Here is a 17,962-nt window from a genome sequence, read left to right on the forward strand (position 1 = left end):
GCTCTTATGTGTAGCAGCAGGTCATTCCATGGTTTAGGAGTGATGTAGGAGAAGACTTGACTGCCGGATATGGTTTTCCATATGTGTGGGATTTTGCAATTAGGAGTCTGGATGAGAGGCAGTACCTGGAAGGCTTGTGAAAGCAGTTGAATTGTTGAAGTATTCTATGCCAGTGTTACATGGTGCCTCGAAAGTGGGGGTGAGGAGTTTGAATTGTGCTCATTGTAGATGGGGAGCCAGTGGAGCTCCTTCAGGTGTGATGTGTTTTGAGTACGCTTGGCAGCTTGAGAGTGGTTCTGGCTGCCGAGTTCGAAATGATATGCAGCTTTATGGTGAGTCTTTTGTTGATCCCGGCATAGGGGATGTTTCCATAGTCCAGCTTGCTTGTGACCTGGGCATGCGTGACAATTTTCTGGGTGTTGATTGGAAGCCATTTAAAAATCTTTCTCAGCATCTTCAGACTATGGAAGCATGAGGTGGTGACGGTATTGACTTGGGTGATGATGATCCCCATGTCCCTGGCGTGGGTGGTGGGGGTAGTGTCAGTCCTAGCTCTGATGGCCACTAGTTGGAGTCCTATAATGATGTGCTGTTCCTGAGACCATGATTTTGATCTTGTTGTTGTTTACCTTTAGACAGTTGGTCTTCAGCAGTCATGCATGCATTGAACTTGATCTGGGTACTGGGTGTCTTGTTCATGAGGAAGCGAGTGAGCTGCGTGTCATTTGCTTAGGAGTGTGTGTTGATATTGTGAGACCAGACAATTTTTGCTAGAGGGCTTATGTATGCGTTGAAGTGGGTCAAACTCATTTCAGGATCCTTGTGGAATGCCATAGATGAGGTCACAGGCATCTGAGGAGTACGGTGCCAGGTTGACTGACTATAACATTCCAATAAGAAAGGAGCAGATCCATAGGAGTGCGTGTCCTTGGAATTCGATGTTGTGTAGGTGTTTTAATGAGCATGGGGTGGAAGACTATGTCAAGTGCTACAGAGAAGTCCAGGAGGATGAGAGCCGCCCTGTCTCCTCTGTCTAGATTCATGTGGCACCAATGAGGGCATTTTCCATGCTGTGGTTGGATCTGAAACCAGACTGAGTGGTGTCATGTAGTTGCTGTCCGTTGAGGTATTCAGTAAGATGTCTGTTCATGATTTTCTCCAAAACCTTGGCTGAGAAAGTTGGCAAAGAGATCGGTCTGTAATTGGCAAGCGGTGAAGGGTCTGTAGAGCGTTTCTTCAGCAATAGGACTATAGTTGTGTATTTTCAAGCATCTGGGAGGGTCACAGAAGAGGCGGAGGCTTTCAGAATGGATGTGAGCATTGTGCTGATGGGTTGCATTCCTCTGGAGTAGGCGTGGTAGAGAAAGGAGTTCCTCTACTCCTGAGTGGATGGACTTCATGGTGGTGGTGTTTTTTTTCTGGGTGATGATGGCCCACATGGTTAGCATTGGTAATTAGATAAGACCTGGAGGCTTTTGGTGAGTTTTGTCGAGCCCAGTTGTGGGCAAAGTTGCTGTAAATGGCAGGGATTTTGTTGCTGAAAAATTCATTGAGAGAGATTGTTGCAGAGGTCCTGCTAGGGGTGATCGAATTGAAAGCGGCCAATGGCAAATTGACGTAATATTTTATAAGAAACAAGAGTAGGTCTCAGGCATGCCCTAAAATGCAATTATATTTGGATTGTTCCAGCTCCCCTACAAAAGATAAGAAGAATGGAGTAATAACCCTAATGATCTGTAAGAAATCCAAAACTAGTATTATGTCCCAACAACAAGACAACTCAGGTAGATGGCTAGTTACCTCGTTTGAAAAGGATAATACTGAATTCTTCTTCATAAACATATATGCACCAAATAACAATGATCCAGCATTCTGGTCCTCACTTAACACAACCTTCTCAGTGGGAGCTCAAAAAGTCGCTGCTTATGCAGATGACGCATTGTTGTTTAGGGAAAAGCCGGATAAAGCTTTGCCACAGATCCTTGAAACGATCCTGGAATAATGTAAGTTTTGGGCAATACCATAAACAGAGTACAAATTAAAGTATTCCTTCTAAATATAAATTGCTCTTCCTCTTTTATACAAGACACCAGATTTAAATGGCAAAATAAGAATCTAAAATACCTTGGCATCTTGTTTGGGAGTGATCTTAAAGACAAACGATCTACAATCGAAAACAAGACTATTACAAAAATCAAGGAATTAGTTTCACAATGGTCACCAAAACTCATTAACCTGGTGGAGAAGGTTAGAAACCATCAGGATAATGATTTCCCCCCTGATTAATTTCCTGACAAGCATACTCCCAATGAGATTTTCTACAAAACAATAGACAATTGGTATCTGAATTCCTCTGGAGAAATAAAAAAAAACACATCTCTCAAAATAAGCATAGATTGATCGAAAATGAGGGGGAAGTAAAATACCTTAGTTTTATGAGATATCAAGCAATCTTCTTGGTCATACAAGGCTCATGGTGGTTTACATCATGCAACCATAAAATCCCTATTTGTCTCCCCATAGGGAGGGATCTACTGTGGTTGCTTCAGCTGAGTGCTACACTCACGATTTATAACTCTATCCTCGTCAAAATTGAACATTCTCACAGCATCATTAATAGCAAACACTCTTGATGCACCACACAGACTAGACAAAAAAAACAAATGCCAAAATCTGAATCAGTATCCCTGTGGCATAACAAGCACATCAAGATTGATAATAATAAGGTTTTCTGGGAACATATGGACCTTAAAGGCATCAACCCAATATGTGACATGGAATCCATAGATAAACATTTTAATTTGCAGAATTACTGCATAAACACAAATTCTTTAACAATGATGTTTTACAAATTTCTATAACTAAAAGCTATATTCAGAAAATTAGAAATGGCAAACTAGACCTCGCTGCTTCAAAGATATACTACCTACATTCACCCTCAAAATCACATCCCTCCAGCAAAATTATTTCCACATGGAACAATATTAAAAGTGAACACTCAGACCATATTATCCTCCCCCAGAAGATATGGAATTCTCCATTCAATTGTAAAGTTACAAAACCCTTTCACAAACAAAGTTTTGGACTTTACACAATGCCTTTTAGATCCCAAAGAAACTCCACAAACTAGGCTCACCAAGTTTTTACATCGTTGGAACTGTAATTTAGAACCTGACGACCTAACCCCCATGCTCTTTATTTGCAAGCGTGCTCTTCCACTATAGACCAAAGTACAAAGCTTGATTAAAAATCCTTCAATATTCAACTTAACATTGACGCTACAATTGCCTTGCTGGGTATTTTTGCTTCCCTTACGCTCCAATGACCTCTTACTAATTGACCTCATGATTGCCTTGGGAACAAAACAAATTATTTCAGTTTGGAAGACTATGTTAATATCTTTCCACACGTGGTGGGCTTGCTAGTAGTGCTGACAAAATAGGCTTCTGAAAATCTTACAATCTCTACTCTTTCAAAAAGGTGTGCGACTCTCTCAACGTCTATCTTCCATAAACTCCCTGATGAAAATAACCTTGCATTTCTCTACTCAAGATCTCTCTTAGGCAGGCAACGACATTGCTTTCCTATACTGCTAATGATAAACTACGTCTACACGGATAAACCGTTCCAAACCCTGCATCACACTCTCCACTACTCATCTTCCTCTCTTTCTCTTGCTCTCACCTAAAAAACATAATCCGAAATGTTTGTTTGGTACAGTTATGCATTGTATACATTTTGACTATTGGACAGTTAATTGTATAAGTTACAAGAGTACTAACTTTTACATATATGATACTTTCATTCGCTCAAGATTTCTACTGCTTTGTTTGATGCCTAAGATGCACTCTTGTGCCTGTGTTACAAATGCAATGTATTAGGAAAATACTTAAAATGGAAAAAAACATTAATTTCTTTGAAAATCAGTAAGCATGGCACATTCATTCACATAGCTACGCACCTTTATTTACCTGTTAGAAGTACTGATTTCTGAAGAGTCTACCTCAATTTCGAGAATAAGGCCTTCTTGACAAGTGATACAGTATTATCACACTCAGGCACAGGTGTACTAAAACAGAAGGCAACTTGCTGCAATGCTTTGTGTGAAAGGGAGATATTATAAATACACCATGTTTACAAAGATATGACACATTTCTGCTGCCTCCTTGTGCAGGCACAATGCGTGCTGCCTAGCACCAATGTAGGCACTCTTTCACCATGGTGCAGGGATGCCTGCATTACAAGCAGAATTGTTTTCATGCAGGAAGGAAAACCTTCCTGCTCAAAAACAATCCTTAAAGGTATTTTCCTTTTTCTATGTGTGACTCATAATCCAACATACATAGAAAAAGGAAGTAAAGAGGAGAAATGAAAACATTTGACAAGACATAAGGACGTGTGTTGCTTTGAGAATACTTGCGTCATGCAAGGGGAAGGTAAGCCCTTAGTAAATCTGGCCCTCACTATCTCTGGATGCAGTAAACCATCATGTGTTAAAGGTTATACCAAAAGGGCTTTGTCTCTGCTAATTATGGTCTTACATGCAAGATTCAGGATGAACTCCTGGTAAAACCAGGACCAAGCGTTAAAGATATTCCTGATATCGGTTGCAGTATTACAGACTTTTAAATCGAGCCATCTTGATAGGAATTACCCATATTGCGATATCCCTCAAAAAGTAGAACTCCCAGCTATTAAGTGGCCAAATGGCACCTGTGACACTTTGAGCTAATCCTGTCCTTTATTTGTTTACCTAGCAAGAAGCACTTTGCGTTCTGGGACTTGTAGTTCACTTTTCCTAAAACACGAAAGAGCCTAAAGGTCACATAATGTAAATGTCTGGTTAATGCTTGTCAGAACAATAAAGAGTGAGTGCTTACAACATGACATCGGTTCACTTCAATAGCTGTCTACAGATGTTACTATTTTCAATTAGAAGAAATTTGGGCTATGTGTTCTTTACCATTGTGGGTAGAAGTTTGCCACTGTGTATGTGACATAGCAGCACATGGAGATAACAAGTGTCCACTTGCAACCAATTTTCTTGATGATTATGGTAGGCAGGAACATTGAGGAGATGATGAGGGACACATAAATGACACTAAGTGAGGCAACACCCATCCCTTTAGCAGGATTCAGGCTACTCTGTAAAAACATAAACAACAAGCATAATTAGACAGGGGCACTCAAAATAAAAAATAAACTGCATAATCGAAAGAATATGTTGTTGCGGTGTAATGACTAGTTACACAAATGTTTTTCGCAATACATATCTGCTTATAAAAGAGCATTAAACACGTGTCTTTCTTGATTGTGAAGTATGTGGCCATTCAAAAGTTGGGGTAATTCAGCTTCTCAGAAAACGTTTCATTGGAAGCTTCCCCTCAATTTTGGTTTAATGCGTTTTTAACCTTTCTTCTTGTAAGACTGCGTTTGGAGTGAGTACTGTAGACACCGCAACCAAAACAGATCACAATTTTGTTTTGCTTTTTGCGGAAAGTAATATATGGGATAGAGTGATCCAGTGGAAAACAAGCATTAAAAAAGCCAATGGGACACGCCAGGGCAAGCTGCTGTGATGGTTACATTTTTATTGCAAGTATACACAACAAAAACAAGTAAAAAATACAAGTCACTGCCAAAACGTGGCAGCCATATGCTTCCAATAAATTTAATTAAACAATAAGATTCTGCGCATATATTATTATTTTCAGGGATGTTATCAATGATTTCAATTGAGATGTCATCAGTGATGTCATAAATGATGTCATAGAAAACACCATGAGTGTTGTAATATGTGAGGTCATGAGCATATGCTAGTTATAGTTACTTTAGGGCATGAGTTATAGTTACTTGAGATAACTATGACTGGTTAATTTCAGTGGTTTTTGGAGTTTAAAACGTGACATTGTGACTGAAAGTTCCAACTTTAACATTACCTTTTTTTTCCCAGGGTATAATCAGTTTAAAAAATATATAAAGTAAGATATCATTACAATTTCTAACTACAGTGTGACTTTAATCTTTGTTTTTTCAGTGAATTTCTGTGAGAGCCCTACCCCCTCAGCACACAGCCTTCTGGCATGTGCATCGTGTGGTTGGTCTCGCAGGTCCTAGCCCCACTGAGGCTGACTTACTGACTTTGTCAAATAGTTACAACACCAACATATTAAAAGTGGACCTATTGGCTTTATCACTTTATCAAGGGGTGTGCATATCAATATATATAAGGCAGATCCATGATCTTTGTCCAAAAATCACCAATATTTTCAATTAAATATATATTTGAGTAATTTACACAATGCAATGTTTAATACCAGTGATTATTATAACAATGTTTAATAAAGTTTTAATTGGTAAAAAAAAATCAACATGTCTGCGAGTCTTTCTTTTAACATAGCTTTTATGATTGCATTTTGTGGACTGAAAAATATTAAAAGAAAGACTCAGAGATGTTTATTTTTCAAAAATAAAATCAACATGTTTCTGACTCTTTCTTTTTCTACATCTTTCTGCCCATAAAATGCAATCATAAAAACAACCACAATAGGGCCTTGCACTCCAGCTGAGGAGCATAGATTTCCAACTTGGAGTGCATTAACAAAATATGATAACTTCTCCTGTGTTCTGTCAGAGACTGTCCAGGACTATGTCGGGAACACAGTCAGGGACTTGAGCAAGGACTGGGGAATGATATTCCTTGATTCCTGAGCTATAGTTAATCCTTGTTTCTTGATTCCTGAGCTTTAGCTATTCCTTGTGCCTGAATTAGCACTGCTTGCAGTGCTACATTGTTTCCTGAGTTCCTGAGCTACTCAGTAAACAAGGTAGAACTGCAGGCAGTGCTAATTCAGGCACAAGGAATAGCTATAGCACAGGAATCAAGGAACAAGGATTAACTATTGCTCAGGAATCAAGGAATATCAAAAGCTCAGGAAACAAGGATTTTTCTCACCGGAAAACAGCTCCAATGACCAACACTGGGTTGAAGGGAGCTGGGGCTTAAAAGAGCTCACAGTACTCATGCGCATCAGGTGTGAGCAGGCAAGCAGCAGCTAGCCACAACTGAACTGGATTTCTCCATCCATCCTTGGCCTGCAGGGGTGGAGACAGAGCAGTGAGTTCTAGGTAATGGAGTTTCCAGAATGAGCAGGCTGGCTTCCACAAAACCCGGCATGGAGTGGGAATGGATCGCAATTTGCAAGTAGAATTTAAATGTCTGAAAGTCAGTATCTACATGAAGGGGAGGGTCTGGAAGCTTATTAGACCACTGGAAATCCCCACAGTTCAGCCCTCTGGTGGTGGGAATGAGAGCACATGGAGTGAATCGAGACAGGTTCATGGATTGTATGACCCAGGAGATGTTCTGCTTTTGTAATGTTGCTGAGGGGCTGCTGCACTCTCTGCAGCCCCCACCACATTAAAATAAATGCTTGGTTGTGCCCCTGTCCTTTCTACGTACAGCACCAAGCTAAAAGAACATATAGAGCCCTTGCAGGGCATTATGGGGCATTCCTTCAAGAAGCAGTGAATAATAAATCCTGCTGCTCACTTATTATTCACTTGTTTCTGTTTTTCACAAGAGTGCCGCCCCGGCACACCCACATGTTTGATTTTAGTTTGAGAGAACGGGGCGGGGGCAGGACTCTTGTGGCCCCAGCCAGCATACATTGTGTTTGCCAGCAGGATTTGCCATGTTTTTATTAGCTTGGTGCAACAATGCCCTTTGACAGATGCCCGACCTCTGGTAACCTAGCCTCTTTCAGATCATACTGCGGCTACTGACCTTAAATATTAAAGACCATTCGACAATGCTTTCACAGCAACAGTTTTTAGCTTTGAAGAGAGAATACTGTAACAGTCTTTGGGCAAAAGAATGCCTCAATACTTTAAATGCAGTCACTACTGAAAATTAGGGGGGATTTACTAAATTTTTGTGCCCTGTTTGCGTCATAAAAGTGGAAATAACGTAAAAGTAATGCGAAGCAGCGCATAGCTCTGCTTCGCATTCCTTTGCGTCATGGGGGCGTGCCAAGGGTGGTGCATGGGCATTCCCATGCAACCACTTAAGGTTTCTTACACTAAACCCACTTTACTAAACACAGTAGATTGGGTTTAGAGTGAGAAAACTGCGCCCTTATAAACTAAGTGCAAGAAAGGAGAAATGCTTTACTTTCTCTTTCCTTTTCCGACTTTGCAAGTGTGCTGCACCGTGCAGCATACATACAAAGTGGAAAAAACTTTCCCTCATGACTAGGCATAGTATTTTGTACAGGAAGGGTACCCTTCCTATACAAAACCTATGTTGGACTCACACACACACACACACCCTAGCGCTATGTCGCTAAGGTGGTGTATTGCGCATAGCAGCTGAAATCAGTGCCGGCGCAAGGGAAAGGGGCGGAGAGAACCATATCTTTGAAAATACGGCGCTCTCCTGCTACTTCCCTTACGCGCAACGCAGCCTCATGGGAGGCTGCTCTGCATTGCCTGTAGATTTGGTAAATCTTCCCCCTTAGTGTTTTGATAGGGAATACTCATTGTAACTCAACTTGCCAAACGTTAGCAGTTGATTTGTTTACTTAAGGACTAGATGGTCTGTCTAGGAATACTTGGCAAATATATTAATCACTCTGTGTAGAAATTTGACTATGTGGTCCAACTATAACAAATTATCAGAAGAAATAGCATACACATGTTTGTAGAATCTAATCATGTTGACTTGTAGTAATGGAAGTCAGGTGCTTGCAAAAATCACTGAGAAATATGTTAAGTAAATATGTTGATAAAATATCCCTGTCTATCTCCAGAGTAACTTTATGAACTTTTATGAGTTGTGAAGGATGTATACTAAGAACCTGATTAGGATGGAGGTTGGACCGCCACCGACAGGCCATCGGCGGCTGTCTGACTGCCATGCAGCCTTGTAGCACTACCGCCTCATTATGATGTAGTCGGTCCAACCGCAGTGGTCGGAGGGACTGACTGACCCCTTCAACAGGCTCAAGGAGTCCATCGGGTTATCAGCCAGATCGAAATCCCTACAATAGGGGTGATGTCTATGCAGGCACCGGTGTAGGGATTATGATGTCGGACCGCCAGGGAAAAGCTGTTGAAAAGGGACTTTACGGGCCCCTAGCAGGGCCCCTGTCCCCTGTGGGCTTCCGCTGTGAGGCCCCCAAACATCCATGCCCTATGAGCCAGGCACCACATGGTGCCTAGCACACGGTGCATGGATGTTTCAAAACATCCCCTTTTCTGCTGCGGCCCTTCACTGGGCCACAGCACAAGCCACAATGGAAAAGGGGATTTTTCCGACATAGCGGTCGCATCTTAATTTGGAGGGTGGAACCACCGATTACATGTCGTCTGTTTCCAACCCGCTGCGACGTACAACCGCCAACATAATTTGGCCTGAAGTTTTTGTGAGGGCCGACAAATAGTAATTGGTGCCACTAACCTGATAGAATTATATCATTAAAAGCCTTGGAACTACAAGGCAATGCCTTGCTCACCAAGTAGCAGCACATCTTGCCATGAGAGCCAATCCCATTCCATTGTGCATCACAGAATTGCTTTCTGCGCTTTGGCATAGCTGTAATAGTTTGTTATGATATGTGGGTGCCTGCACAGCCTGTATAAAAGCCTGTCTCTAATTTCTTTATTGCAGACGACTTGTGATGTCTTTAGTTCCCTGTAATAGAGAAATGATTTAGTCACTTAGCCAAGGTGGAAGGCTGGAAAGACCATTGGTAGGGGGCTGGCCAATCAATTTCCAAACTTAGAATTTCATCCATGGCTGGCCTTTGGTCATCAACCTGCACTCACTTTTACTAGGTAAGCCTCGACAGAAACGTAATAACTTTAACAATTTCCCATGAGGTAGGTCAAAACAAGCACACACAAACTAAGATCAGAACTCTAAGCAAACAACAGATTAGGAACCACCACCACCGAGCAGGAGCTAGCTGTGGCCACAAAAAACATAAAAAGCTAGCATGACCCCAAAAGAGGAAACTGCGAGAGGCCAAATGGATAAACGTTTTTGACATAATAGCCCGGAATAAACAGCAATTTTGGAGGTATATAAACACTCTATGTTACACCAAGAGTGAAAGGCGCAATCAGTACCAGCGGATAGATGGGTAGCACATGTAATCCATCAGCCATCTTAGAGCATGTTTTTGTGGAAGCAGTAATCAGTATACTAGATTATTCTGAGGTTGGTGCATGGTTGGTTGAGGTGGGCGGGCTTCCGAGGGTGGGGGGCCACCAGGTGTAGTTCCAGGCGTCGGGGTGTGGGCCCATGATGAGTATTTCAGTTTTGTCCGTGTTGTGTTGTAGACAGCTGCTCTTCATCCATTTGACGACTGCTTCCATGCCCTCTTGAAAGTTGTGTTTGGCTGCGTTGGATTCGTTGGATAAGAAGAGGATGAGTTGGGTGTTGTCTGTGTATGAAACAATGTTGAGTCCGTGGGTTCTGACGATGGGGGTGAGCAGAGCCATGTAGATGTTGAACAACGTGGGGCTGAGGGTGGATCCTTGGGGGACTCCGCAGGTGGTCGGTGTGGGGTCCAAGAGGAAGAGAGGGAGTCTGACCCGCTGCGTTCTGCTGGAGAGGAATGAGCGGGTCCAGTCGAGAGCCTTGTCCCGATCCCTGCGTCATGAAGGCTGCGTGTTAGGATGCGGTGAGAGACTGTGTTGAAGGCCGCTGAGAGGTCGAGGAGGATGAGGGCCACTGTCTCTCCTCTGTCCAGGAGGGAGCAGATATCGTCTGTTGCAGCAAGGAGAGCAATTTCCGTGCTGTGGTTCTTTCTGAAGCCGGATTGGCAGGAGTCAAGGATGTTGTGCTCTTCGATGAAGGTAGTGAGTTGACTGTTGATGGCTTTCTCGATGACTTTCGCTGGGAACAGGAGAAGGAAGATGGGTGTGTAGGTTTTGAGGTCAGTGGGGTCCGCCAAGGGTTTCTTTAGGAGGGGGTTGATCTCAGAGTGTTTCCAGTCATAGGGAAAGGAGGTGTTGGCGATGGATCGGTTGATGGTGTGGCAAAACATGGGGACGGTAGATGGGGGTTCCCAGAGGGTGGTGACAGGGCTGGCCTGTATCTTGAAGTCAAGGTGTTCCATCAGGTCTGTGGGCTCGTCGGTAAGTGTGCTCAGTCGGAGGGTAGATTTGTGGACGATGGCAAATCCCCCCCCCCCGGGGGAGGTGGAGGATCCTTCCGGGAGATCTTGTATCCTTTGGGAATGGCAATGGCGATGTCAGGTCCCCAGGTGGTGTTTGTCCAGGTTTCAGTGAGGAATGCGACGTCCGGGGTGGTGCTGTCGAGGAGTTCCCAGATTTCGGTGGCGTGTTTGTGATGGGATCAGACGTTGAGGAGGATGCATTGCCGGGTCTTTGGTGCGGTTGCGTTGTTGCAGGCAGGTTGTGCTGCATCTGTGGTCTTGGCGGTGCTGCAGGAGTGGCGGCAGCGGTGACAGCTGCAGGGTCCATGGGTGTCGGCTGGTGATGCTAGCTTGCAGTTGTTCTTGCGACCTGAGTTGATTGTGTAGAGTGTCGCTGGGTTGTAGCGTTGGCAGGTTGGAGGTCCAGGGTTTCTGGCGATGGTCGCGGATGGGCAGAGATGGGCGCAGATGGCGCACCTTCGGCTGCCATTAAGTAGGTGTCAGGGAGGGTTGGACAGCTGGGAGGCAGGACGGGGAGGGGAAACTGGCTTGGGATAGTAGTGCTAGGGGCTGCGGGGTCAGCAGCTTCAGGGAAAACATTAGAGAGGTGCCCAGAAAAGGAGAGAAAACAGAGTAAAAATTGAAAAAGGAGGATGGACAGTGATTGAAAGAGAGTAAATGGGGTGGAAAACGAAGGTGAAAGGAAAGAAGTGAAAGGATAAGGCAAGAGGAAAAATGGAGCAAGAGAAGGAGTAAGAGGTCCACTGGACCACCAGGGATGAGGCGCAGGTATGGCCTGCGGGTGGAGGAGGGCCTCGAACACCAATACTCGAAAGTGCAGGGGCTCAGGAACTCCTCACTTGATGGTGGAGCAGCGAGGGTGGGGGAGCAATTTCACTGACAATAAGTCAGTTGTCTTGCTCACAGAGGACGGTCTGCTTCCATTCTATCACACCAACTGTTGTGAGGGAGGATCAGCAGTAGATAACATCGTAGCCCTGTCATATATAGTCCCACAAGCAGCCAATTCAAAAAGCCTGCACGTGTTTGCTTGCTTAGTCTACTACTCCACTACGTTCGATGGAGTGGCCCGTAACAAACCTTGATAGAAGTTACAAAATTGGAATATCCCGAATAAACTGCTGAAAGCTATCATGTCGCTTTATAGCAAGACATGGGTATGTATAAAGCTTTCTGGAGAGATGAGAGCAACCAGACAGTTCCAAAAGACATTCGCTTCTCAAATTCCAGGCTTAAAATATGTGGTTCAGTGCATGGGCAAATGCATTTACAAATATTGTCTTTTTTTGTAGGATTTGCCTACTTCTTCATCAAATCCTCCACTCTTATACTTCCTTTTCATGCGCATATAAGCATAGATTTTGTAGTGGGAAGGGAGCCTTGCAGCACACATGCAAATTTTGAAAAATATGGAAAAAATGAAAACATTTCCCCACCATTACACCTGCCTGAAGGAGGTGTAAGGCAGTGGTTTTCAAACGTTTTAACGCCGTGCCCCCGCCCCAATAAAAACACAAATCACCAGGGCAGCCTCTCAAAATTTTTCACAATTATTTTATTAAACTGCCAATGTTTAATTATGTCTAGACTTATTTAAACATTGAAGTTAAGTTTTGTTACTGTTTTAAAAATGCAATCAAATATGATTGCGAAACATACTATTCTGGTCAAGCAGACCTTACTAATGTGTAAAAGTATCCACAGTGTGATTATAAGAAATGGTAGTGGGTGGTTTCAAGGCTACCCGCTTTCCGACCAGCTTTCCATGTCGGAAAGTCCGGGCTGGAAAGCCTGTTGGAAACCTAGCATCGTAATCACAATGGCAGAGAAGCCATCCATTGGGATTACGTGCCTGTCTCTGACTGGCCGATGGGCTCCTTGAGCCTGTCAGAATCCGGTCGGATTGACCGTCCGGTTTCACTTTTGACCACCTAGAATGTAATTAGGGGGTCGGTAGTGAAACCGCGATGAGGCTCGGAAAGCCTCTGACCTGTGTTCAAAAGGCTTTCCGAGCCTCATTGTAATAAGGCCCCAAGTGTGTAAAACCACTCCCTTGGCAAATGTCCTAAAGTCCCACTTTGAGTTCTTTCTAAAATGTACCTGCTCGTGAGGACTATTGGAATCCATGCTGACTTGGCATATAGTTCATAACTCGCTACCAGCTTTTGAATAAGTCAACACATAAAGCATAGCTGTGTGAGCTGGTGATGAAATGACTGCATAAAATATGACTGGCACAACAGAGCACAGCAGTTGTCAGATAAACATATAGCCAGCTGGGCGACCAGGTAGATGGAAGGACTTGCAATGTCTAGAAACACATTTCTGAGCAACCATCCCTACCACTCCTGAGTAATGATGTCAGAGGATCTTACACAGACTCAATGGTGTAATGGTTGGGCCATAAAAAATAAGGAGATTTGCACAAAGATAGGGCCACATTTTACAGGAATGGACCACTTCCCTAAAACACTTCATAGCCGAAATCAAGCAAGATAACATTGAACATTTAGGAGCCCTGAGGATGCACTATCAAAAAGTCAAATAGTGAAGAAACATTCAAACAGTCAAAATTGGATCAGGAATCCCTATATTGATCCGAAAGGGCAGATAACCAAATCCCTGACAAGTAGTCTTTATCATTTGGGCATGCCCATCCCAGCAGGTTTCTCATCTTCTAGTAGGAAAGGTTTGTACACACTGGGTAGTATCTGGGTACACTGGTACTGGAGACACAAGTTGGATAGGAAGGCAGGTAATTGTAAGAGGAATGACGTCCCACCAGAGTATAAGAACTACCACCCCTCAGACAAGCTCTATTTCTGACAGTAAGCATAGAGGACCCCATGCCTGCAGAGGAAAGATACTCTCTCTTGAGAAGTCCCATAGGAAAGAACAACTTCCCCTGAGCACCAACCAGAGGGCTTCTAATATTGCATTCAATCCTCAGAGTGACTGGCAGGCCTGTCTGCCAATCTCAATGCACGCTCTGTCCATTTCTGGAGTATGCTGTGTTTCATTTCCCAGTCAAAAGTAATATAACTTATATAGCAAGGTCTTCTATGCCTTACACACCTTCCCCTCAGCAAACCTTGGGCCTGGAACTCGATTTTAGGCAGTGCTTCCAGTGCTCTTTGGCAGGTGTGATTACCACTCCCGAGAGAAAGAGCCAGAGCTCTTCTGAACTCCTATAATGCTCTCCACGCCTACACATGGTGCTCGGTGCTGCGAAACATTGACTATTATGGCCATTCCTGTACATAGGCCCCTCTGGCAAGGCCGAGGAAGAGGTGAGGATGTGACGCTAGCCTCCTCATTGTGCACAGTGGCCTGTGAGCCGGACTATATAAAGTAAACCTTGCTGGAATAGCCAGGACAAGAGAATCAAAAGCAGCAACCCCCTCGAATGGGAAGTGATTCTACCCCGAGTGGGAGACCCCTTCCCACCAACAGTACCACATAGACCTCTGCAGGGCAACTGTGGGGCAGGTACAAGCCTCAGTCTTCATTAGACTAAGCCCCTCCCACTGCAGTGGTGGCTGAAAGGCTATGGAGGCATGCTGTGCTGCCAGGCAGTGGAGTCTGGAAACTGCAGGTGCCAGAAGGCTCTGTTCTTCAGACCGACACACAGCTCTTATGCAGTCTAGAAATCAGTGCAAGGGGAAACCAATCTGCTTGAGACATTTCCTACGACCAGTGGACACACAAGCAGACATGCAAATGTAATTATTTTAATTGGCAGCCAGCGTAAGAACATGTGCACCCCTCGTTCCTATTGAGGCGAATTCACTGGAATTCCACATACAGACTCTGTCCATCTCTGTTGCTATTTCATGTTTACACTGATGCAGTGAGATCTGCCAATGGGTTACCTACAGATGATAAATTATACAAAGATAAATATTCTACCAGAAAATAATACATTTTTTAGTTGCGGCTATAATTCACATTTATTTTATCTTCACAGACAGGTGTGTGCTGGTGTTTTGTTTAAGCCCAGTTACATCACTCCGAACATTTTGAATAGGTACAAAAACTCAAATGTGTAAAGACATAGTAAAAAGGATAGAATAAGTGTACATCTCAGAGTACAAATGGGCGAGAATGTAAAAAGAACATTTGAAAATGTATTAGGAGTCCACATCGCTTACCTGCAAATTCTGAAGCCCTCCATAGGCAGTAAATAAAAGCAGAAACCCAACACCAAGGATGAGGATGTTCTTCAGGTGAAGTATTTCCATTGTCACTTTCAGCTGAGCACGTAGACCTATTTATCAGAGGTTTCCGGGTTTTTGAGCAGGAACCGGAAGTGAGGCAGATGCTGCAGAGGGAAGAGGCACAGACGTCTCATTATGGCGTCACAAATTCATTATGACATTGTGTAGTGCACAGTGCAGGAGTCTGGTTAGAAAAGTATAGAATTCAGGAGAGATAATGATCCCATAAATCCAATTTTTCTTTCTTTTAAGTGGTCTTGGAGTTTTGCCACAAATAAACAGTGGGTTTAACCGAATATATCTGCTATACAGCCTGAGAGAAACATGTTCGGTACACAGGAAGAGCACATTTATTTAATCATCTCGTAGTCCTGTTGGATTAGTCCTGAACAGAGTTTTCTCAAGTAAATCTCCTTCTGGCAAGAGAATTCTTGGACTTCTTTGTTCTGCATTTTAATCATAATTCTGTCCCATACAGAGGACGGGGAACAACATTTACAACGCAACTTTTACAACGCACTACACTTACAACGCATTTTTTACAACGCAACATCCATTACAACGCATTCCATTACAAAGCATGACACTACAACGCATTTTTAAAAACTACCTTTACAACGCATTCCATTACAACGCATACTACCTTTACAACGCATACCATTACAACGCATAATATTACACTACACTATCCAACACTTACCCTACTGTTGCACCCCCTGGAGTTAGAATAGTAATTTTTACCCCTATACTATCCAACACTTACCCTACTGTTGCACCCCCTGGAGTTAGAATAGTAATTTTTACCCCTATACTATCCAACACTTTCCCTACTGTTGCACCCCCTGGAGTTAGAATAGTAATTTTTACCCCTATACTATCCAACACTTACCCTACTGTTGCACCCCCTGGAGTTAGAATAGTAATTTTTACCCCTATACTATCCAACACTTACCCTACTGTTGCACCCCCTGGAGTTAGAATAGTAATTTTTACCCCTATACTATCCAACACTTACCCTACTGTTGCACCCCCTGGAGTTAGAATAGTAATTTTTACCCCTATACTATCCAACACGTTCCCTACTGTTGCACCCCCTGGAGTTAGAATAGCAATTTTTACCCCTATACTATCCAACACTTACCCTACTGTTGCACCCCCTGGAGTTAGAATAGTAATTTTTACCCCTATACTATCCAACACTTACCCTACTGTTGCACACCCTGGAGTTAGAAAAGTAATTTTTACCCCTATACTATCTAATACTTACCTTAAATGCAATTTAATATTATGCGTTGTAATGGTATGCGTTGTAAAGGTAGTATGCGTTGTAATGGAATGCGTTGTAAAGGTAGTTTTTAAAAATGCGTTGTAGTGTCATGCTATGTAATGGAATGCGTTGTAATGGATGTTGCGTTGTAAAAAATGCGTTGTAAGTGCATGCGTTGTAAAAGTGTGCGTTGTAACGACATACATCCACAGAGGACATCACACGTGCAAAGTGCATGCTATGGAGCAAGAAGCCATGACTCCACCTTGTAAATGATGAAATGTGATCAGTAATTTTAATTCAGAAGGCAATGCATGAAGTATAACTTGTGTTATGGTTTATGGAAGTGTAGTCAATGATATGTGGCAAATAAAAACAGCAGGCCAATTTACAAACTGCATTTTATATTGTATTTAGTAGTGCTACAATAGTGCTACTCACATAATACAAAAATGCAGTTTTCAAACCTCCGTGTGAATGTCTCTGCTTCTCCTTTTTTTCTGGTGCAGAGATGTCTGTGCTGTCTGCATACGTATGCCTATGTTTTAGTAGTAAATGTAGGAGGGATGAGGGGAGTGACTGGAAATTCATACTTACTACAAAATGGGAGGGATTTAAAGAGGGGTAAAGTGGGGTTAAAGGAGGGTTAAAGAGGAGTTGGAGAGGGACAAACACTCACTCACAAGAGTAAGCCCATTGTTATTCACAAACTGCAATTTTATACTTACTACAGCCAAAATGGACCCAAATAGTCGTAAATGTACCCCAGCTCAGACCTGGTGTAAATCCAAAACACATGGTCAACCAGTGGTGCTGCAACACATTCTCATAGACAATAATTAAAGAAGGGCCTTAACCCCTTTGATGCGCATGACGGAGCGGTTCCGTCATGCGCATCGGTTGCGCTGTGCGTATGACGGAACCGCTCCGTCATGGCCCCGCCCGCCCAATAGAACCTTCAGCACAGCGCGGTAATCCGCGTCGCGCTGAAGGGGTTAAAATAAAATCCCTGGGGAAATAAAGTTAAAATAAATGTGTTTGTTTTTGTTGTTTAACTATATATTTAGATGCCTTTAATGTAATGTTGAAATTGAATATAAATGAAAAATTACTAACATTTTATTATGACATATTTGAATAACCTTTTTCATTTAAAAATAAATGTGCCTTTTTATAAAATGACTTAAATTCGTTTTTTTAATTACATAGATATTTTTTAGCAAATTTTAATGAGTAATAAATAAACAGAAACACTTTAGTTTTCTGTTGGATTTCTTTATTTTTCAAAACAT

At 42.8% G+C, this 17,962-nt stretch overlaps 1 protein-coding gene across 1 annotated transcript in view; it reads right to left on the reverse strand.

Annotated features, from left to right (window-relative positions):
- LOC146817888 (N-acetylglucosamine transporter UNC93A-like) overlaps positions 1-15,427 on the reverse strand; it is a 143,542-nt gene extending 128,115 nt beyond the window's left edge. Inside the window, exons 1-2 of the mRNA XM_085609261.1 lie at positions 15,338-15,427; positions 4,964-5,145 (exon numbers count right to left, since the gene is read on the reverse strand). Coding sequence (XP_085465387.1) covers positions 4,964-5,145; positions 15,338-15,427 — 272 coding nt within the window. The remainder of the gene's footprint in view (positions 1-4,963; positions 5,146-15,337) is intronic.
- Between the last annotated feature and the right edge of the window lie 2,535 nt (positions 15,428-17,962).

Source organism: Triturus cristatus, chromosome 6, assembly GCF_964204655.1.
Source record: "Triturus cristatus chromosome 6, aTriCri1.1, whole genome shotgun sequence".
In the NCBI taxonomy this organism is placed as follows: domain Eukaryota; kingdom Metazoa; phylum Chordata; class Amphibia; order Caudata; family Salamandridae; genus Triturus; species Triturus cristatus.